The sequence below is a fragment of the Protopterus annectens genome, chromosome 3.part1, assembly GCF_019279795.1.
Source record: "Protopterus annectens isolate FY-2018-M chromosome 3.part1, PAN1.0, whole genome shotgun sequence".
In the NCBI taxonomy this organism is placed as follows: domain Eukaryota; kingdom Metazoa; phylum Chordata; order Ceratodontiformes; family Protopteridae; genus Protopterus; species Protopterus annectens.
In genome coordinates this window covers 296456116-296480101 of record NC_056732.1, presented here as the reverse complement: position 1 = coordinate 296480101, position 23986 = coordinate 296456116, and the positions used below count along the sequence as shown (strand labels likewise).

General features: G+C 43.5%; 1 protein-coding gene across 1 annotated transcript in view; it reads left to right on the top strand.

Annotated features, from left to right (window-relative positions):
- The window catches only part of LOC122797661 (leucine-rich repeat serine/threonine-protein kinase 2-like), a 485842-nt gene extending 463307 nt beyond the window's left edge, over window positions 1–22535 (top strand). The window contains exon 8 of the mRNA XM_044066201.1: window positions 22417–22535. Within this exon, the coding sequence (XP_043922136.1) occupies window positions 22417–22535 (119 nt within the window). The remainder of the gene's footprint in view (window positions 1–22416) is intronic.
- Window positions 22536–23986: the final 1451 nt, after the last annotated feature.

The window sequence follows — 23986 nt, the reverse complement described above, 5'->3', positions numbered from 1 at the left end:
GAGCCGATCCTCGGCTCCGACTCTGCCATCTTCAAAAGCTCGAGAGCTGCTTACTGGCTTGAGGCCCCCCTATATCCCATGATGCCTGGCGCTAGATACCCAGATCTCGTTTGCTGCTTCTGCTGCGAGGTTGCTTTTGTTGGCTCAGGTCATATTTTTCTATTTTATTGTTAGCTTTTATAAAAATTTTGTGTTATAGTAGTTATAGTTATAGTAGTTCTACTGGTCTAGTTAGCTATATGTAATTTAGTCTCCTTTCCCTCGGAAACTCGTTTTTTGTTAGAGAGTTCCCCCCCCCTTTTGTTTCTTCAATCCTTGTTCTTCAGTATAGTAGTTTTATTAGAAATTGTTATATATCAGCAGGTTTAGTTACTATTTCTTAGATATAGTGTGTGTGTGTGTGTGCTGTGAGGGTGTGGTAACTTGTGTTGAGTGCGTGTGTTTTTTAGTAGTTACCTACTTCCCTTCTGTTGTTTTTTCTCTGTGATTGACATTTCCTTTTTACAGGAATGTCTAAAGATACGAAAGTATCTGGATTCAAGAAGTGTGACTCATGCTGTCAGAAGATGTCACTGACAGATTGTCACACTTCTTGTGTCTACTGTTTGGGTGCCCTACACCTGCAGGACTCTTGTTCGGTGTGCCATGCCTTTCCTGCAGGAGCGTAGGAATAAGCTAATCTTTAGCGGTTTGCTCAAACCTGAAGGGTCACCGGCTAAGGCCCAGCCAGTGAATCCCTCTAAGCCAACGAAGCCGTCGGCTCCCAGTTTGGAGCCGTCATCGGGCGTGGCGTCTGCTTCAACTTCGGTTCCGGCTGGAACCGAAGTACCTGTATCCCAGTCGGCCCCGACTTTGGTGTCGGAACCATCAGGGAGCCGAAAACGCTCTAGATCTCCATCCCTAGAGTCGATACGCTCAGCTCCAGGGTCACCTCTGTTACAGTTGGAGTGAAGTCACGGATCCCACTCTTCTCGGTCTTCTAGACTATCTGACCACGATTTGGAGAGAGGGGTGGGCAGGCTTCTAAAATCGCAGGCCCTGGCTAAAATGTTATCCAGCCCCCCTCATCAAGGTTCGGCTCCGCCTGTCTCTGTCTGCAGTAGTTCCTCTTTCGATTCATCCCTTGAGTTCGGAGCTGGAGCTCGTTGGGGCTCGGATCGTGGAACCGTCGGTGCCGATACCTACCCTTTCGGTTCCGTCGTCGGCTCCGATCGCCTCCATGGTGCCATCCTTGGAGGGATCTGGGTGCCGGGACTCCCTCGTCAGCTCCGAGGGGGCGAGTGGCATCGGACCCTTGTCCGACCCCGTTCTCCCTCTCGGATCTTCGGCGCAGGTGAGTTTAGCTCCTACATTGGCTTCGGAGCCGTCTCTCTCTGTGCCGGGAAGGATTCCGGTCTCTTCGGAGCCGGAGCCTTCTCCCCTATCGGGAAGGGGCGCTTTCGAGGTCATGAGGAGTGTGCTGGCCTCTGAGTCAGTCCCACGATCAGCCTCATCGGCTCCTCCCCCCCTGGTGCCTGCGTCTGCCTCTGCCCCTTCTCCAGACCCCAAGCGTGGGGAACAAGCGCTCCAGGGCACCCCATTGGGTGTATCTCCCTCTTCCATGGCCTCTCCTAATCATTCAGAGGATCCCCCTCGAAAGAGGAAATGCAAGAGAAAGCATGTTGACTCCCCTGAGTCTGTCACTTCAGATACCGACTTAGAGGATTCGGAAGGGTCCTTGAGATCCCCCTCTGAGGACGTCTCTTTCTCAGACATACTTGAGATACTTAGGCAGAGGGGGAACTGGACTACCCTTAACCCTTCCGAGGATGAGTCTGTATTCATGGACACGTTTGGTTCCCGGCCCTCCACCTCCTGGGTGTCTCCGCCTTTTAATCCACTGATGTCTGTGGTGGCTCGGAAGGTGTGGTCAGCCCCAGACACAGTGGAACCAACCCCCCAAAGACCCACAAAATTTATAACTGCACCACAGGACAAGCAATTTCTGATGGAGGGTGTTCCCGTTGATGCCATGGTGGTAGCAGTGGCCACAAAAAAGGAGTTGGCTGAAAGTTCTTCGTCTGTCCATCCCCCTAATAAGGAATCTAGGATGATGGACAGATATGGGAAGCGGATGTTTTCCTCAGCGACCTTCTCCATGAGGTCGCTGAACTACTTGTGCCACTTTACCCGCCTTCAAAGGGATCTCCTTAAAGAGCTAGGAGATACCCTTCAAGATCCATCAGCTGCGGGGGCCCAGGCTAAGGTTGCCTCCCAGCTGGCGACTCTTAATTCGGTAGTAAACTCCTCCATGCGGCTCATCTCTTATGCAGCCGTTGGTGCGAGTAGGGCCGCAGGCACAGGCGTGGCCTTGAGGAGGCATGCTTGGATGCGGTTATGTAACTTTGCGGAACCCTTAAGGGCATCTTTCACCAACACCCCCTTTGATGGTTCTGCTCTTTTTGGTCCACAGGTGAAGGATACCCTTACCAGGTGTGAGCAGGAAGGCAAGACTCTCTCTGCTGTGGGAGTCCGTTTTTCCACTCCTTCAAGACCATATCCCAAGAGTCAGAAGAGTGGGAAGATGTGGTTCCGGAAACCCCAGGGAGCCATGCCTGACACACGTGGAGAGTTCCCCTCCAGGGGCAGAGGAGGGAACAACAATAGACGCCGCCCTTGGGGCAGAGGGGGTCCGCAAAATCAGGGCCAAAGAGAATCTTTCTCTGACAAAGCCCTTCTAGCATCCCTGAAGTGCTGCCCGGCTGTCCACCTTCGGATGCAGTCGGGAGAAGATTATTGCTGTACCCGAAAGCCTAGCAAAGTATAACACAAGACAAATGGGTACTGTCTATCATACCCGAAGGCTACAAAATCCCCTTCTTTCACACTCCCTACATTCCCAACAAATCCCTTCCAGATATTCCACCCAATCTAAGGGATCAAGCAGTTCAAGAAATTTCAAAACTGCTAAGAAAAAGAGCCATTCAGCCAGTCCCAGCAGACCAGCAAGGATCTGGAATTTACTCAAGGTTCTTTTTGGTACCAAAAAAGACAGGGGACTGGAGACCCATTCTGGATCTCAGCAGACTAAACAGATCTCTTCAAAGAAGGAAGTTCCGGATGGTCATGCTACAGTCCATTTTACCCGTTCTGGGTCAGGACAGTTGGATGTGCTCCATAGATCTTCAGGACGCGCACTACCATATCAAAATGGACAGACGCTCCAGAAGATTCCTCCGTTTCCGGCTGGGAGCCAGTCATTATCATTTCAGAGCTCTGCCCTTTGGTCTCACCACAGCCCCCAGGGTGTTCACCAAATGTTTGGCAGTAGTTACCTCTCACCTGAGACGGCAAGGATTCCAGGTGTTTCCATATTTAGACGACTGGCTCCTTACTGCTACCACCAGACATCACCTGCTGCAAGCCAGAGACTACACCATCTAAACTTGCTCCAAACTAGGCATCACAATAAATTTCTAAAAGTCTGCATTGTCGCCTTGTCAGTCTATTACCTTTAAACAAACTTAAATACAAAGGACATGTCAGCGAGACTTCCATTAGACCGAGTGCTAGACATTCGCTGACATGTGCAGGTCTTATTAGGATGCAAAAAAATTCAGGCCAGATTCATCCTAAAAACCTTGGGTCTCATGGCAGCGGCTATCATACTAGTTCCCCTTGCTCGTTTTCATATGAGGATTCTTCAGTGGATGCTGTTCACCCAATGGTCTTTCCAGCAACTTCCAGTGTCTCACAAGATAATGATCACACAAACATGCAAAAACCAACTTGCTTGGTGGAAGGTTTCCCCATCAGTACCCCATGGCAGACCATTTGCTCTTCCTCCCCCAGTGGCTACGGTGACCACGGATGCCTCCCTGATCAGGTGGGGGGGGCATTTTCAGGGCAGAACAGTCCAAGGCACCTGGCAGCCTCATGAGTACCATCTGCATATCAATGTCTTGGAGATGAGGGCCGTGCTTTTGGCGTTGCAAGCTCTTCACAACTCTCTTCCCACCGGGACCATTGCAATTCAAACAGACAGTATGTCGGCAGTGTGGTACATCAACAAGCAGGGCGGAACCAGGTCCTACCCCTGTCGAGAAGCACTCGGACTTTGGCAGTGGGCGATCTCTTCCCAACGGTTTCTGATAGCAGCGCACATCCCTGGGAAGTCCAACGTTATAGCGGACAGGCTGAGCAGAGCAATTCTCATGCCTCACGAGTGGTCTCTCAATCAGACAGTGGCGGACCAAATCTTCCGCAAATGGGGTCAGCCTTGCTGTGACCTTTTTGCCACCCCCTTCAACAGCAAGTGCAACAATTTTGTCTCTCTCCTCCCTCTTCCTGGACACTCCCCCAGAGACGCTCTAGTTCATGATTGGCCTCAGGGACTTCTTTATGCATTCCCTCCATTTCCCCTGATTCCCAAACTAATATAGAAAGCTACCACATTGGGATGCAAGATGATCCTCATTGCCCCTTACTGGCCTCGACAAATTTGGTTCCCGTTCCTGCATCATCACCTTCTGGAGCAACCCTGGACCCAGTTCCAGACCTCCTGATCCATCAGTCAGGTGGGCTGCACCAATCCCTTCAGTCTCTCCAGCTCACTGCTTGGTTGCTCCACTTCCGACCTTAGCCAGGCTTCCTAAAATCTCCCACTTGGTGCGTGAAATCATCTTATCATCGCATAAGTCTACACTAGAAAGACTTATGCCAGTAAGTGGAAACGTTTCTCTTTCTGGGCAGAGGCTAGGAATATAGATTCCTTTTCAGCCCCTGTGCACCATATTTTGGATTTTTTAGTGGAACTTTTTCATGCTTGATCTTCTTCTGCCATGATTAGAGTTCAGTTAGTTGCAATTTCAAACTTTCATACAGGTGTATCAGATACTAGTATTATGTCCCATAAGCTTTGTAAAGCTTTTCTCAAAGGGACTACTTTACTCAGGCCCCCAGTGAGAGATCCCCCGCCTCCGTGGGATCTAAATTTATTTTAGCTTCCCTGATACTGCCCCCCTTTGAACCTGCAGCTTCTTGTTCTTTGAAGTTTCTTTCTTGGAAATCCCTTTTTCTGGTTGCATTTACTTCAGCCAGAAGAGTTTCTGAACTTCAGGCTCTTTGTGTTCGCCCTCCTTTTCTAGTTTTCCACAATGACAGAGTTTCTCTCAGGACTAATCCTTCCTTCCTTCCTTCCTTCCTTCCAAAGGTTTCTTCTGACAATAATTTGAATTAGTCTATTGATCTCCCTGTGTTTTTTCCAAATTATTCCAACAAGGCGGAATACAAATTGCATCAGTTGGATGTTCATAGGCAGTTACGTTTTTACTTGCATAGAACTAAGCAAATCAGAAAATCAGACCAGCTGTTCCTGTCCTATGCTGAGGGTAAACCAGGTCTACCTGTGTCGAACGTAACCTTATCTAGGTGGTTGACATCTATTATTACATTTATATATCAGCTAAGGAATAAAGAGCTTCCTGCTAAACCAAAAGGTCACTCCACTAGAGTTCTAGCTACTTCAGTGGCTTTTCAGGCAAGATTGCCAATGGAAACTATTTGTGCAGCAGCTACATGGGCCAATCCTCATACCTTTATTTCACATTATAAGCTGGACGTGGCCTCCAGGAGCAGAGCTGATTTTGGTTCCACTGATGTCCTTCAAGAATGCAACTGCAGTCATAACATGTGGGTTGTCCTGCCTCAGGCAGCCCTCGGTCGGCCGGATTCCAAAGTCTGGGTCCGATGTCGGCTGATGTCGCATTTCTCTCCGACGTCAGAGCGGCTGGAGTATATAAGCATCAGCCGACGCCATTTTCCCCAGTCTTTCTTGCCGCGCGGTGCCCGAAGCAGAAGCAGTTTGCAAGTGCCGGTCGGTCAGCTCCTGTATTCTACGATACCGAAGTCATCAAAAAAGCTAAGTACCCCATTGGGGACCTTTTCTTGCCTCAGCCGATGTCAGAAATTACTGAAAAAGTTAACAATTGTCTTTTTTGTGGTAAACAAATACCTCATAAGGATTTCCACTCTTACTGCCTCCCTTGCCTGGGCCCAGACCACGACGTCTCGGCCTGTGTAGCCTGTGCTCGCTTCAACAAGCGCACTCTCAGGCGCCGGGCGGAGTTCGCTGAAGATTTTTTCGGCGATAAATTTGCTTATACCATGCCGTCGGATCTTCCGACATCGCAAACTCCCAAAAAGCGAAAAGACCGGGACCGACTTCCTCGGCCCACGTCTACTAACGATTCCACGCCAAAACCTAGCGCGAGTGCTCCGGTTCCCTCTGAGACGGTCTCTCCACCGCTCCGAACCGAAGACACCGCATTACCGACGACTCCGATTCCAGACATTACTCCGACACCAGTTGTAGATTTTCCTCCGGATACCGAAACCGAGGAAATGCCCGAGACCATTGCTGTAGACAAGGTCACTCCTGCACGTGGAGCTGCCAGGCCTCCTATGGCCATGTCTATTAAGGCCTACACTAGGGCTAAGGCAGCCAGCAAAACAAAGCATATTACTTCTAGATCCTTACCTCAGCCGACTCCAGAGACACAAATTATGTCCATGGCTGCTGATTTAATTTCCATGATTAGAGGTTCGCAGACCCATCCAGAGAGAGCATCCCAGCCTCCTCCTGATAAAAGGCCCCGGGTTGAACCCTCTGACCCTACTCCTTCAGATGAAGACTCTGAGGGCTCTGTCCACTCTGATAGCCAGGAAGAGCTCTTCCAGACCTATGAGGACTCAGATGCAGAAGATTCCATACCTTCGGCCTCCCCACCTGAGGATATTTCCTCTGGAGAAGTTCTGCACACCATGAGGGAACATTTCAAGTGGCAGGGCCAGGAATATTCTGATTCCAGGAAACGCCTTAGGACTTTCCTTAAGAAGCCTCAGCACAGGCCCTTAGCTATTCCTCCTGTACTTGATGTTCTGGATGATTTGTATTCTGATTCTAGTGCTACCCCTGATACTCTCCCTCCTGCACCAGCCAAGCCAGACAGGTATTACAGGGTCCCTGAAACTCATTCCCATTTATTCAGGGCCCATACTGTTGATTTGGAAACTATTTCACAGGGGCCTAAAGGAGTTTCAGCCTCCACCTCAAAAAATCCTTTGCCCTCCAACAGGGAAGCAAGGTCATTAGAGAGATGGGGTAAAAAGGTTTACACTTCCACTACCTTATCTATGAGAGCTTTAAATTGCCTTTTTCATATGTTCCAATATCAGGATTATCTTTTAGAAGATTTACAAAAAATCACTAGCTTCTCCTGATACTTTAGACAGGAAGACTTTGCAGGAAGCTGTACATAACACTCAGCAAGTAAGCAATCACTTCCTGCAGTGTGGATATGATGCACTGGAAGCTTCATGTAGGGCAGCTATGACAGGGGCAGTGATGCGAAGACATGCTTGGTTAAAAGATCAACCTCTACCAGATCATGTAAAAGCAAAGCTTCTGGATGCACCTTTGGAAAAGAACAAGCTTTTTGGTGCAAATGCTAAGGATGTACTAAAGACCATCGAAGAAAAAGCAAAATCAGTTCAAACTGTAAAGGATTTCCTCCAGGTTCAACCCCCCAGATTCAGTAGGAATTGGCCTTCAAAAAACTGGTCCTTTCCTAATCCAGAAAAGTTTCAAAGGGGTAAGAACAGACGTGGCCGAGGAAGAGGCCAATACAGAGGCTCTTACAGGGGACGTCAATGGCAGCCAGGAAACCAAAGAGGTGACGCAGGGGTTTCTCTTGCCCAACAACCGCAATCTCAATGACTTTCCTCTACTACCGCCTACCAGGGAACAACTGGAAGCTCCCTTGGGCGGGAAATTATCTCTGTTTGCAGAAAACTGGCACAGACTGACAAAGGACAAATGGATTTTGGACAATATAGACAGAGGGTACAGGTTTCATTTTCATACCTTACCAAGAAAACAAGGCATGCCAAATCTACCACAACATCAAAGGGCAGAGGCTATCAAGCAAATCTCTGCTAACTCAAATGAAAGCAATAGAAAGAGTTCCACAACAAGAACAAGAACAGGGATTTTACTCAAGACTGTTCCTTGTTCCAAGAAAAGAAACTCAATGGAGACCAATACTGGACTTGTCCGCATTAAACACCTTTCTCATAGTACCAAAGTTCAAAATGCTGACTCTACAGCAACTCCTTCCCATGCTGGGCAAGGAGTCGTGGCTGATTACTCTGGACCTCAAGGAGGCATACCTGCATGTCCCTATCAGACACAGTTGCAGAAGATACCTCAGATTTCTTGCAGGGCCAGAGCATTATCAATTCTCAGCATTGCCATTTGGCTTATCCACTGCACCCAGAGTGTTTACAAAATGCCTGGCTTCAGTAATTGCTCATTGCAGGCTCCAGGGTATACAAATTTACCCGTACCTGGACGACTGCCTCATACAAGCGGACGACAAATTGATGTTGACAAAAAATCTGGAATATGTCATACGATTACTTCAAGCTCTGGGATACACAGTCAACTTCCAAAAGTCAAGACTGCAGCCATCCCAGCAAATAATCTTCTTAGGAGCCAAACTAGACACAGCCTCTCAAATGGCTTACCTGACAGAAGACAAGCAAGAGAAGTTAACTCAATACTTCAAAGGTTTAGCAAAACTCACCCAGATGACTGCAAGGAGAGTCCTACAGGCCCTGGGTTACATGGCATCCTGCATCCTACTGGTTCCATTAGCAAAACTACACATGAGAAAGCTTCAATGGTACCTAAAAAGCTTTTGGTCTCAGCACAGCAACAACTTGGAGACAGTCATACCACTCATCCCATGCTTACAAAAGGAATTCCTATGGTGGGCTTCGGTGAGCCAGGAAAACACAGGTTTGTCATTCAAAAAACCACCGATAACACAGACCATGACTACAGACGCCTCAGACCTCGGATGGGGGGCGCACATGGAAGGCAGATGTATACAAGGACAATGGTCTCCAAAGGAAACACATCTGCATATAAATCAAAAGGAAATGCTGGCAGTAATGTATGCTATCGAGGCTTTTCGAAACCAACTCCAGCAAGGTCACTTAATGATATGGACAGACAACACCACTGTGATGTGGTACATAAACAAGCAGGGGGGGCACTCACTCTTATCCCCTTTGCAGTCTGACAATGCAGCTTTGGGAGAAATCACTGAGTCTAAACATCCAGTTGCAATCACAGTTTGTTCCAGGAAAAGACAATGTGTTGGCGGACAGCCTAAGCAGGAATTTCACAGATCCACACGAGTGGAGGTTGCATCCGAAGGCTTTCAGACAACTCACTTCGACATGGGGCAAGCCAGAAGTGGACCTATTTGCCTCTCACCTCAATCATCTACTACCAAAATTTTGCACAACGACATACCATCCAAAGGCTTGGAAAATAGATGCTCTTTCATTCAACTGGAACTCCCTAGCAATCTATGCATTCCCACCTCTGCCACTGATGACCTCAGTATTACTAAAGATCAAAGCAGAGAAGCCCAAGGGAATCATAATAGCTCCGGATTGGCCAAGACAACACTGGTACCCACTACTACGGAGCATATGTCACAACAGGAGGTGGGCCCTCCCTCAGTGGCCTCTACTTTTGACTCAGCACAATTTCGAAACACTGCATCCAAACCTTCAAACTTTGCAGCTAACAGCCTGGGAGATCCCATAAATACATTCAACTTACCTCTCTCCAAGGAAGTTCAGCGGATACTAACAGAGGCTCGAAGACCATCCACCAGAAAGGTCTACTCAGCAAAGTGGAAAAGATTCAGCAATTGGAATACCAGCAAAGGGCATGATGCATCATTGCTGAACATCCCACTTATCTTGGAATATTTGGCAGATATGTTACAGAGTGGCCTCTCATATTCGTCAATAAAAATACATGCATCTGCTATTTCAGCCAGATACAACACTGATCCTCCTGTTTTTTCTCACCCCTTACTAAGGCAATTCCTCAGGGGAATCAAGAACATTAAGCCACCAAGGAAGGCCCCAGTGCCAGCCTGGGACCTCAATTTTGTCTTAGAAAAACTGACTCTACCTCCTTTTGAGCCAGCAGCTTCAGTTGACTTGCAATTTCTCTCATGGAAAACAGCTTTCCTGTTGGCAATTACCTCAGCAAGAAGGGTTTCGGAACTTCAGGCCCTAATGGCAATACCACCCTTTATTATTTTCCACAGAGACAGGGTTTCATTAATGACCTACCCTACCTTTATGCCAAAGGTGGTATCTAGGGTTTCTCTAAATCAAGCCATTCATCTGCCTGCCTTCTTCCCCAATCCTGAGAATAAGGGGGAAAGGATTTTACATACCTTGGACATTCATAGACAACTTCGATACTACCTGGACAGAACCAAGGCCAGTAGGAAGTCTGAACAGCTTTTTGTAGCTTACGCCCCTGCAGTCCAAGGAAAAGCAATTTCAAAACAGACTGTTTCTAAATAGATTGGACATTGCATCAGATTCTGTTATTCCTTTCATGGAAAGACTGTTCCAGCCTATGTCAGACCACATTCCACCAGAGCTACAGCCACCTCTACAGCATTTTTAAGAGGGGTGCCTACAAAGGACATTCTAGAAGCTGCTACATGGAGCTCAGTGCATACATTCTCAAAACACTACAATCTCCCCCTATACTCCAGATCCAGAGCAGGCTTTGCTTCGGCAGTCCTGCAGGGTTTGATTGCCACACCATCTCTTTCCTAGAGCATACCTCCTCCCCAGCTAAGCTATGGTATTCTACCCACATGTTATGACTGCAGTTGCATTCTTGAAGGACATAGTACAGTTTTGTACCTACCATAAATGTAGATGTCCGAGAGACATGCAACTGCAGTCGGGTTTTTCCCTCCCTCCATACCCCTCTATGCTTAGGGTCCACTCCTATCCCTCTCTCTCTCTTAGCTGGGGATATCTGTTATGGTGTATTTGTTTTATTGCTCATGTATTTGTTTGGAATCCTGTTTTTGTCTTCCAATTTGATTACAGCCTTCCTTGGAGGGCACCTGGCATCTGGGGCAAGAAACACTGAAGAAAATGGCGTTATATACTCCAGCCGCTCTGACGTCGGAGAGAAATGCGACATCAGCCGACGTCGGACCCAGACTTTGGAATCCAGCCGACCGAGGGCTGCCTGAGGCAGGACAACCCACATGTTACGACTGCAGTTGCATGTCTCTCGGACATCTACATTTATGGTAGGTACAAAACTGTACTTTCTGAAGAGTCTGTTCCGATGAGCCTTCCAGGATTGAGGTGCTAGGGACGCTGTCCCAACCAGCAAGTATGAAGGCGAGATAGACAACTTAACATTAAGAAGTTATGTACCTACCATAACGTTCCATGTTAGTTGTCTCCTTCTTGCCTTCTTTCTTGCGTCCCACCCTCCATCCCCCTATCCTAGTAGATTGAGAAGAGTTCCTTATGTTTTTCTCACTGGCTGAGTCTTCTCTGGCTATTCCTTCCTTCTGACTAGTAGTCTCTCCAGTAGGATTTATGCATTCTAGGACAGGATTCCTGTATTATTACTATTATTATGTCTGCAGTTAGACTTGCCAAATGATATCTGGGTATCTAGCGCCAGGCATCATGGGATATAGGGGGGCCTCGAGCCAGTAAGCAGCTCTTGAGCTTTTGAAGATGGCCGAGAACCCAAACCAACCAGCAAGAAAGAAGGCGAGAAGAAGACAACTAACATGGAACGTTATGGTAGATACATAACTTCTTATTTTAGTTGAAGTGACAACCCAACCCTAAGTGGAACAATGGGGAAAGGGGTTGTGGATGGACAAATACATGCATGCACACACATACACACTCATATATATATATATATATATATATATATATATATATATATATATATATATATATACACACACACACACACACACACACACACACACACACACACACAAGTGTGCGTGTGTGTATATGTATGTGTGTGTGTGTGTATATATATATATATATATATATATATATATATATATATATATATATATATGGGTCTACTGCTTTTAGTCGAATTACATTTGGTTGAAAATGATTTCAGGCAGCCTACTTCACTGAAAGCTCATTTGGTCGAATTCCATTTGGTTGAAAATGGAATATAGCCCCTTCCCAACTGCAGTGCGACCCTGGAGTGCGAATATAAAGTTAGGGGGGGTGGGGGCACAGCCCCCCACATTGCGGGGTGTGGGGACGTAGCCCCCCGCATTATGCAACTAGTTTTTATTGACACATGTTTCAATGTATTTTTAATGGATACACAAGTATATAATACTGAATACACTGCAATTATGTGGGGGTATGCCTCCCACCCCCCCAATGTGTGGGGCTGTGCCCCCCACACCCCCCCTAACCTAACTTTATATTCTCACTCAGGGTCGCACTGCATTGGGGTAGGGGCTATATTCCATTTTCGACCAAATGGAATTTGACGAAATGGGTTTTAATGAAATACATTTTCGGTGAATTGGGCTGCCTGAAATCATTTTTGTCCAAATGTTATTCGACTAAAAGCAGTAGATCCATATATACACACCATAGGATCATAGGAGGTTACTAGGCTAATGGCCCTGAGGCCCTTACAAGCCTAGCCAAGAGTTTATCCACAAAAAAATAAACCTCAGTCAGCACCTGTCATCCCTGTCAATGAGGGACCCAGGTGGAACCCCTGGGACAAATTTGTGGTTTTCCATCCACTCATCGAGGTTGCGCTTTAAGAGGGTCAGCGAAGTATTCCATTTGACATGTTTGGGAAGCCCATTCCAGAGACAATGCAGCCTCTGGGAGACCAACCTGTCTCTAGCAGGTTTTGTTGATGTTGCATATTAGATTTAGGCCTTTCAAGCGGGTAATGTGCGATTAGTTAGACTTACAGATATGGAGCATCTCTAGTAGGGCAGGGTCCGAAATTGCCTTGCAGGTGTGACACAGATCACCTCTGAGCAATCTGCACAATACTGAGCAGAATGACAGATATTTCAGCCTGTCCATACAGGACAGGTGTTGTAGGCCATGGAGTCTCCTGAGGCACCTCTTTGCCCTTTCCAGTTGGTGCAGGTGTTTGAAGAGGTACATACTAAATGGGGTGTTATACTCAATTGGTCTAATGAGGGAGGAGTACAGAGAGATAATAACCTCCTTTATTTTCATGGATGCAATGTCTTTACTTATGAAATGTACCAAATAAAGGCTTTTCGGACCACTGCCGCCACATGATGGTCAAATGTAAGATTGTTGTCAACCTGAGTACTCTGGCATCTCACCACAGGTTGTGTGCTTAGGGGATTGTCGTTGATGTAGTAATCAGTACGGGCCATGGCTTTGACACCAGTCATTTGTTGCCGTGAGACACTCTTGCAGTATGCTAACATCATTTGGGGAGTATAATGGCCCCTTTGGCATCTGTCTGGACACATTCAACAACTGGAATGCACAGAAACACCTCCCTAAAAGAATACAAGGCCGAGAACACAAAGAAAAACCGTATTAAAAGAATGCAAGACCTAAACAACAAGTCATACATGGAGTGACTAAGGATGCCATCACTGTACCCGGCATCCCACAGACCACTAAAAGGTGACCCATGTCTGCCATACAAGGCATCCTCCAGCACATTATTGATCGATTTACTGCACATCAAAGTTAAATGGCATCAGAAATACTCTGTCTAGGGTTCTAAACCTCTTCTGCAACATCAATAAAATGGTTTAGAGAGACAGGCAGAGGAAACCATTGCTGTGGAATATACCTCCCATCCACATAAAACAAAGTTCATCCCTGTCCATATTCAACTGGAAATTAAATCAATGGATGAGAAACAGAAAACGTACTCAAGGACTGCCCTCTGTACTACTAATGGACAGAGACAGCTCCTTAATGCCTTATCTCATGCATGGGTCTCCTCAAATTATCTATGGTATGATCACAGGTATTTTCCTTGGGTGTAATTGTAATTATTGACAATGAGATAGGCAAGTCAGTCTATAACCAAATGGGATAGGTTACTTCAAGCACAAAAGGGAACCTGTCTAGGTTTAAAATGGCCCGCAAGGACAGCTAGCTTAGTATGTACCTGTGAAACACATCACAGATGAACTTACACACAACAAATGACATAATCTTCAATACCTTGATCATATTCCATTTGGGTTAACAAAGGCTAGGTCTTGTCTTCTCAACCTACTCGACTTTTATGGCAAAGCTACTGAAGCTTTGGACAAGGGCCATTCTGCCCACAATGCCTAACTAGACCTGGCAAAGCTATGACACAATTCTCCAGTGTGGCTATAGCAACAAGCGTATCTGACAACATTAACCCCTCTGTGAAATGACAGACAGCCAACTAACTCACAATGACAGAACTCGGACAGTGATGGCTGTTAATATCTCTTCCAAAAGAAGAAAATCATTTGTGGTGTTCACAGAACTCAGTCTCAGGACTCCTCCTCTTTGTCATCTAAATCTGTACATAATGGCAGATGTCAAAAGACATTTGGCTATCCAAGTCTATTGTGGACAGCAAGCTGGCACTATTGTTAACTACCCTATTGATTTTCTGATACTCCAGCAAGAGCAAGATCCAATCCGTGCCTGGGGTACTGACCATGGGCTCAAACCGAATGCTAAACAAGTTCAGTACAGTCATATTTTAGAAAACTGATAAGGTCATTAGAGAGCAGGGGACCTTCATCATCAGCAGGCTTTTCTTTGACAACCATGTCAATCAGGAAGTCATTCATACTGCCCAATTAATTTCCAAGGAAATATCTTCCAGAACCAAAAAGTCATAGTATCTCTCTAATTATTCCTTTCTAGGCTCATCATTAAATACTGTTTCAACTTCAGCATGTAGCCCTCAAATCACTACATTCAACCTAACAAGTCTCGAAGATGTTCACAAGACTAAAAGCCCTCTTGCTATATTCCATCCTATGCAAGGTCCTATATGGCAGCTTTTACTTAAGACTTCCATTCCTTGAGAAATTAAGTCCTACAAGAGCTTATCTTACTTGGTCAGCATATCTCAATCTGCATCACCAAATAACTAGGACCTGCTGGATCAATTCTTTGCCAACTAATTCACTCCATCAACCTTTCCACCAATTACTGATACACTATCTACATAGAAAATAGGATTGCAGCTCTCTATATGATCAGCTTGCTTTTTTGAGTGACCCTTCTTTATAACTGTGTGAGGTTTACTTGATTTGCACAACTTTTGAAAATGGTTCCATTTCTTACACTTGTGGATTTGCTGACCAATTGCCAAGCATTTCTCGGTTTTAGACTCATGAGTGGCACCACAATCGCGCCAGTTGTCTATAAAGTTAGATTTAGGTTTTGCCGATTCACTTTGATACTGCACTGAGCATGCTCCTTTAACTGAACTAGTCTTAGAACTTGCTGGAAAACTACGTAGTTTCTTTGGGAAACCCACAGGAGCTGTGGCTGCCACGTGCTTGGGCCTGGTTCTGTTTGCCATGTGTTGCATGCAGCCTACATTTGCTCTGGAGCCTGTCAAAAACATGCTCTTATGACTTGCAAGCATAATTGTGTGCCTTTCTGTAACTTCATGGATTTGACAAATCTCAATAGCTTTGCTTAGCATTAAATCACTGTCACGAAGCAAAATCATTCTCACAGCAGCACTATTAATACTACACACAAGCCTGACCTTTATCATCTCATCTTTTAAATCACCAGACTGACACATTTTAGCTTTGTTCCTCAGGTCAGTAATATAAGCTGCAAAATGCTCCCCTAGTTTCTGATCTCTTGTGTAAAACAAATGCCTCTGTAATGTAATATTTGTCTGGGGGTTACACATTTCTCTCAATTTGCATTACAAACACTCAGGGTCTTCTCTTGATTCAGCCTGCACAACAATATGGAGGTTTTTACTTTCTCCCTCATATACCGCTGGTGCATACACACATGAACACTCTTTCAGTGGCCTGTAACCCAGCTAGGTCTAGGAAAATGAATGCATCTTTGTCAGAATAAGCTGCCTATATAAAAATATCACACTCTTGCTCAAATGTTCTCCAATTCTCTGCAATATTCTGATCAAACACAAGTGGTGAGGGCTATCAAAATCCATTTGACGTATTAACACATACCAGTGAAAGATTTTGCAAATATGCACGAACACACATACATATACAGTTCATATACCAGAATTTTAAACTAGTATTCATAACTATGCCCAATAGCACAACAAGCCTCTGAATAACTGAACTTTGCAAAATAAGTCTCTTGAGCCCTGTAATACTCCTGAAATTACTGTACTGCAAAAGTAATTTATCGTCATTTTAAGAAACATTTCAAATAACTGCACTGTGTAAATGGACTGGGCAGAAGAAGCTTAGAGTAAGAAACATTTTGAAGTAACTGCACTTTGTGAATAAACATGGCACACTGAAACTTCTCCAAAATGGCGGTACCTTGCTAGACAGTTCTTTACAGTGCAAGAAATACTCTGTAATAGCAGCACTTTGTGAATAGACACACCCAGCACAAGAAACTTTTCTAAATGGCTGGACTTTGACTGTACTTATTGAAATAGTTGCACTTTGCACACAAATAAACTGTCCAGAATACATGCACAGTAATAAGCACACAGTGTAAGCACTTTTACACACTTTGAGATACTTTGAATAACTCTAGGTATGGCCTGAATACAATACGAAGTAGTAGTTATGGCAAAACACAGCACTTTGCCAAAACATGCAGTTGCCTTGCTTCATTTATGCTTAATGTGCCATTTTTGCCCTTATATTTGTTTTTGCTCGTTTAATCTCTTTCCGTGCCCATTATACTTTTCTTGTGCTCGTTTTAATCTAAAAATGCCCATTTTGCTTTAGACATGCTCATTGTATTCTAAACATGCCCTTTTTGCAATTCTGAGGTAATTCCAAACCCCTTATGTACTTTTCTGATGCTCGTTTTATCAAATCTCTTAATTTTAAACATTTTGTTTAATCAAGAAACTTCATGCCTCTAGCTTGTTTAATATTGTGGTTTGTGCCCTTGTACTGTTCCATTTTATCTTTTTTATAAAATAAACTATTCATACAAGTTTTCATTACCTTTGGTTATTTTCTGGCTCTATTTCATGCTCGTTTCTCTTAGTTTACCTTCACTATTAACACTGCACCTCGTAGCTGTGGAGAGCAGTCTCTGGAATCCCGGTTCTGACACCATGTCACTGAGTCTAGTCAAGATACAATAGGCGAGACTCCGTGGGTTCTGTTCAACCAGCTTTATTATGTACAAACACATCAGGATTGAGGCTTATTAACTTTAACTTAAGTAAATGTATATACAAACTAGCTGTTACACTCATACATGCTCAGTTTCTGACTAAACTATCAAAATGGCACTGAGATCTGCACGTGCTCGGTATTTATATGCATGTTCGGTCCTTGAAACACTTCTTAAAATACAGCACACATGCTCTGTTCTACATTACTGTTTAAAAATGGTGACAAAACAGTCATGTGGTATGCAAACAACTAATCAATGCCTGTCCTTAAGTAACAGTAGGTTAAAAAGTGCCTGAACCAAAATACATTGTATCAGATTTAAGGCAGAATGGATACTATATAAAACTTTAATGCTGACAAGAAGCATTTAATGTTAATATGGTCACCGAGTCCAGGATATTTGTCAGCTCTTAACCTAATCTGACAGAAAGATTCTTGGCACTCAAGCCATACCTTATCTTCTTCTCTTTCAGCTGTTCCCATTAGGGGTCGCCACAGCGGATCATCTGTTTCCATTTCTTCCTGTCTTCTGCATCTTGCTCTGTCACACCAACCACCTGCATGTCCTCTCTCATCACATCCATAAACTTTATCTTAGGCCTTCCTCTTTTCCTCTTACCTGGCAAAGCCATCCTTAGCATCCTTTCCCCAATATACCCAGCATCTCTCCTCAGCACATATCCAAACCAATGCAATCTCGCCTCTCTGACTTTGTCTCCAAACTGTCTAACCTGAGCTGACCCTCTAATATACTGATTCCTAATCCTGTCCATCCTTGTCACACCCAGTGCAAATCTTAACATCTTTAACTCTGTCATTTCCAGCTCCTGCTTTTTTGTCAATGCCACCATCTCCAACCCATACAACATAGATGGTCTCACTACCCTCTTGTAGACCTTCCCTTTCACTCTTACTGGTACCCGTCTGTCACAAATCACTCCTGACACTCTTCTCCACCCATTCCACTCTGCCTGTACTCTCTTCTTCACCTCTCTTCCACACTCACCATTACTCTGAACTGTTGATCCCAAGTACTTAAACTCATCCACCTTCACCAAGTTTACTCACTGCATCCTCACCATTCCTCTATCCTCCCTCGCATTCACACACACATATTCTTAGTCCTGCTGACCTTCATTCCTCTCCTCTCTAGAGCATATCTCCACCTCTCCGGGGTCTCCTCAACCTGCTCCCTACTCTCACTACAGATCACATTGTCATCTGCAAACATCATAGTCCATGGAGCCTCCTGTCTGATCTCATCTGTCAACCTGTCCATCACCATTGCAAATAAGAAAGGGCTCAGAGCTGATCCTTGATTTAATCCCACCTCCACCTTAAACACATCTCCCACTCCAACTACAGACTTTACCACTGTCACACTTCCCATACCAAGCCATAACTTATAATTTCCTGAAAAGTCCTCCAAATTGACAGTTTCCAGTACACTAAAACTGAATTTCTTAAAATGCTTTAATACTTTCATCTTTTCTTTTTTACCTTGTCTAAACCTTTTATATGCTGCAAAACGTCACTTTCAAGAATAAATAATTGTTTTGCTTTCAGAGGTAAGATTTGTATATTACATAAAAATATTCATCTTTATTGCAAACTAAATATAATGATATTTGCATTAAGAATTCTAATTTAAAAGTAACAACTTGGAAGCTAAACATGAGTTGTATATTCCTTATTTGTGTAAACTGTAACAGAACACTGAATTTAAGCTTCTTTCATACTCATAATGTCCCAGTTGAATTGGCTCCTTTTAAGAGTACACCCTTTTTGATTGTGAAGAAGTCATAACTATAATGAACACAGTAATGTGTTTCAAATAGTTCTGAAATACATCCACTTCTCTTCAACTGCCAGTATTCATAATTGCTTGATAGTGATCATATATTTACCCTTTGCTTTCACAGATATCCTGCTTCCCAAAACAGATAACTGCTTACACTTTATACTTATAATGTTTATAAAAATGAAAAATACAATGGCCACAGTAATGTACTTCATCTTGTTGCTCACCTATCCATACATTGCCCTCAACAAACCATTTCAGTGATGATGTAATTGCCCTTTGCCTCTGCATACATTGACTGCTTCCCCAATAAATAACCATTTATTTGATTGTCTGCAATGCATGAATGCAAAGAGAGTAAAAGACACAGTGGACTCAGTAGTATATTTCAACTTCTGACATTCACAGCCTCTTAATCATCATAATAAATAAAAGGTAATAGAAAAAAATAAATGTATCACTACTATGTTCAGTGTGTGGTGTTATTGTGAGTCTTTGTTATTACCTTTATTAAGCTGAAATGCATTCATGCTGGACACTTTTGTCTCAATCAGCCAATCTGTCATGGTTAATGTATGCATTACAGCTGGAAGTCACTGCAGCTTTGACTTACTTCTGGGAATAAATGTAAAGCTATAACTATATGAAGTATTACCTGCATTTCATTATGTTGGTATAGGTATCCATACTATGGCTATGGCTAATTTTCTTATCCTACAGTACATTACTGTGGCCATTTCTTCTTTCCACTACTCATTCAGGACTACTTTGCTCACACTACTTGAACATCAGCATCCCTTAGAGTTATGGCTACCAACATACTATAATACAAAACTGTAATGAATGTTTGCTCTAAATTTCCCTGTGTAGGAAAGAGCAGTTGGATTTGCTGCATGCAACAAGATGAGATACATTATCAGTGGCATTTCTTCATGATATTAGGAAGTCTAGTCAGGGTGGGCATATCCACTACAGCAGGTTATTCATGGTATCTCTGAGTCACTGCTGACAGCATGTGTAACTGAATAGCTATATGGATAGTCACCTGCATTTTGTTACTGTGAGGTCCAGATGGCACAGTTGTTTTTAACATTTTGCAGTGTATTATTGTGGCAATCTCTTTTTCTTGTGCCCAAACAGGGTTATACTACATGCAAAAAAGTAGTGGGTTATATGTGCACATACTGAGCTATATAATGTTCATTCCTGCATTTGTAAATATCAGACCTTTTTTGTATATTAATGCTGATATCACAGGAATCGTACCAGCAGCAGCAATACAGACCAGGCTGTTAATACAACTTTCTCATTTAAGTTATGAATATGAACAATGTTGCATATGAATGTTAATATCTGAAGAACTGTTACAACAGATACAGCTTTTACATAATGCCATGATGTAATACACTTGCACTGTGGAAGACTCAGTGTGAGATTTATATTCTGAGTCATTGATGATTATTGGGGCAGAATTATGGGAAATGTGTTTTAACATTTTCTTTTAATAATACATTAATTGGCTTGGCAGCAAAAGCATAACAGCACACCCCTATGCACAAAGATAGTAGTAAAAATACTTAAAAAAAGGAAGTGGGAAACATGCACACATCCTCTAGTATACAGCACTTTGTTCGTATAGTAATGAGTATTGGCAATAATTTCATATTAATAACAATGTTTTTGAAATAGTAACTGCAACAGATCAAGGTATCTAAAATTTGACATGATTTAATACATATGAACCTATGAACTTATTAAGCTATTGATCCATGAAGATCTTTACAAGCCTAGCCTTGCCTTCCCATGAAAATTTTAGCCCTCATAATTTAAGTATGAGTAAACCATGCCTGGTCAGAACATTTACATGTTACCCCTATCCATAAGGGAAAAGGGTGCTAAACCAGGGGTGAATTGCAGTTTCCCATGCATTCATCCAGATTATATTTGAATAGAGTAAGGGAAGTACTTTGTTTTACATGGAGAGGAAGATGATTCCAAACAAGTTGTAGTCTCTGTGACACATATCTCTCCCTCCAGCATGTTCTATTTATGTTGTAGAAGGAATTGAGATGTCATGACTAGGTGTTTATGCCACTGTTGCACTTGGAGATGTGTAGTAAAAATGAGAGTCTGTTGAGGCTTTGTAATACAAGGCAGAGATTGCCCCACAATAGCCTGCATGAAACTGAGAAAATGGATAAGGGTCTGAGACAGTCAGTGTAGTTTTTGTGATTTAGGGCCTTGACATTCTTGGTGAGAAAGTGCTGTGGATATTCAGGTTGTGTTAAGTATTTAGATTTGGACAGGTACACACTGAAAGAGGCATTATACTTAATGATTGGCCTAAGTGGTAACTACGATAGAATGATCACATCCCTGAACCCAGACACCATACCCTTACTAGTAAGCTGCACAGTAGTGAGTGTATGTGATCAAAGGTTTGTTGCCCACATAGGCTTCCAGGTCCCTGACTACTGGATTGATTTTCATGGGTGTATTCCCGATATAATAGTTACAGGAGACATCATGCATGCTGACAGAGACTAGTATACATTTTTTTGATATTTAGTTTTAGTCCATGGTTATGACACCAGCTATTTGTTTGGGAAAGGCCTTCTTGGAGAATCTTTGCATGTTCTGGAGAGTTTATGATGGCACCAGGTTTACAGTCATTTCCAAACTTAGTCAGCCATAAATTCTTAACCTTTACTTTGACCACTGAGGAGTAAATGTCAAAGGGGAATGGCCCTAGCATTGAAACTTGGGATACACCACTAGTGAGGTGTCTTTGGAGGAGACAGAGCACCCTACTCTAATTTACTGGGTTCTACTTGTGAGCTACTTTGCTATTCAACTTGTTACATAGGAATTAACATTTAGTTTGAAAGGTTTATCAACAATGCCTGAATTTGGGATGCTGTGAAATGTCTTTGTGATGTCTAGATATGTTGTGTGGACTAATTTTCCCTCATGTATTTCTTCAGTAACCTTTTCAAATAAGTTGTCCAGGTTAAACTTGCCAAATCTGCCACTGACAAAACTGAACTGGCTTGGGTCAAGAATTTGTTGGTTAATATGTCTTTCTTTATTATTTTCATAATGATCCTGTCTATAGGCTACAAGGTTTAGTGTTTTAATAGCGAATGACCAGTTAAAGAAGTAATTATTGGTAAGAATACTAGCCACACTTGAAGTGAGAAGTGTGAGGAAAGACTTTGCTTGTGATTTGCTAAATTAGCTTGGAATTCCAGCACATACAGAATAAGAAGTTCAGTTCCAAGCTGTACTGTATGTAATGTCTATTTTGAAATAATGCAAAATAAGATATGATTACTTATTAATTTCCAGGAAACACAAGGAGTAAAGTGGGAACAGATTTGTTTCATTACAACTTTGTGTATTTCATTAACGAGCCCAGAGAAGGAAGCATTATTGACACGTGTGCTGACAAGACAACCAGTGACTGACTATAGTGCTCCCTTTAGGCAATCCATGCTGCAGGTGGGTTACAATACATATAGTATTTTTAGGTAGTCAGACCCATACAATCAAAGCCAGATCTAGCAAAAGGTGGCCTAGCCAGCTGCCTAGGGTCTGGTGCTGGCTTAGGATCCCAGCCACTGACATTAATTAAAAATAAGAATAATAAATATTAATTAAAAATAAATAAAAACTATTGCTGGATTTCATTCACTGATGATTTCCTACTTTCCACTGTTAAGAAGATGAGGTTTCCTGCTGTGCATGGTAGTTCTAGTCTTATTTTACTGTCAAATGCTTTAGCAAATGAAACTGCACACAGAGCAAGATACTGTCTAGGAACTGGAAGAAAATTTACATTTCACAAATGGGAGCAACAAGCTAAACAGAGGTAGAGCAGTATGCATCATCAACTTCAAGCCAACTGGAGATATGGCACTGCATCGCTGTTGAATGATTTTTATGGATGACACATTTTTGGCAGTCAATGTATGTAGAAATAAGGAGATGCAAGATTATAGGCTCATAGGTAGGTACTAGGCTATCTGCCCGAGGGCATTTATAAGCCTAGCCAGAGTGTGTCTGCTTTCGCCACCCCATTGATTAATTAACTGATCCTCTGTCAAGCAGAGCCAATGAAGTGATCCCAGGGGTGTATTTTCTGTTACCCATCCACTTGTCAAGGTTTCTCTTTAAGAGCGTTAGTGAGGGGCTCTGCCTGATGTAATTTGGAATTTTGTTCCAAAGCACGGGGAGTCTCTTGTGACAGGAATCTATCCCTCCAGCATGTTCTATTTATTGTTGTGATGAGGTTTAGCTCACTAGACCGCGTGGCTCGCAGTGACTTGGATTTTTTTAGGTGGAGCATGTCCATCAATTCTGAGTTGGACATGGCTTTGTAAGTCAGGCAGAGATCACCTCTGAGTAAGCTATATGCCACTGAGTACAGTCTGAGTTTTTTCAGTCAGGCTGCATAGGACATACATTTGAGACCAGTAATCCTCTTGGTGAGGTACTTACAACTGTTGGAAGTGTCTTGTGAGGTACATCCCAAATGGGGCATTGTACTCTATGATGGGTCTAATGAGTGACGAGTAGAGGGGCACTATAACCTCTTTATTTCTAGATGCAAACCCTTTAGTAATTAGATGGACCACATAGAAGGATTTCATAACTACTTTGGCAATATGATTGTCAAAGGAGAGATTACTATCTACCCGGGTCTCCAGATCTCTTATTACCTCTTCTGTATTAAGGGGGCTGCCACCTATGTGGTAATTCGTGGGTGTTTTGGTTTTTCCCAAACGGGATGACTATGCATTTTTTGGCATTTAGTTTGTGGCCATGACTTTGACATCAGGTGTCCGTCTTAGTAAGGCCCTTTTGGAGGATGTCTGTGTCAGCCGGAGAGTCAATTATGGCTCCCAGTTTGCAGTCA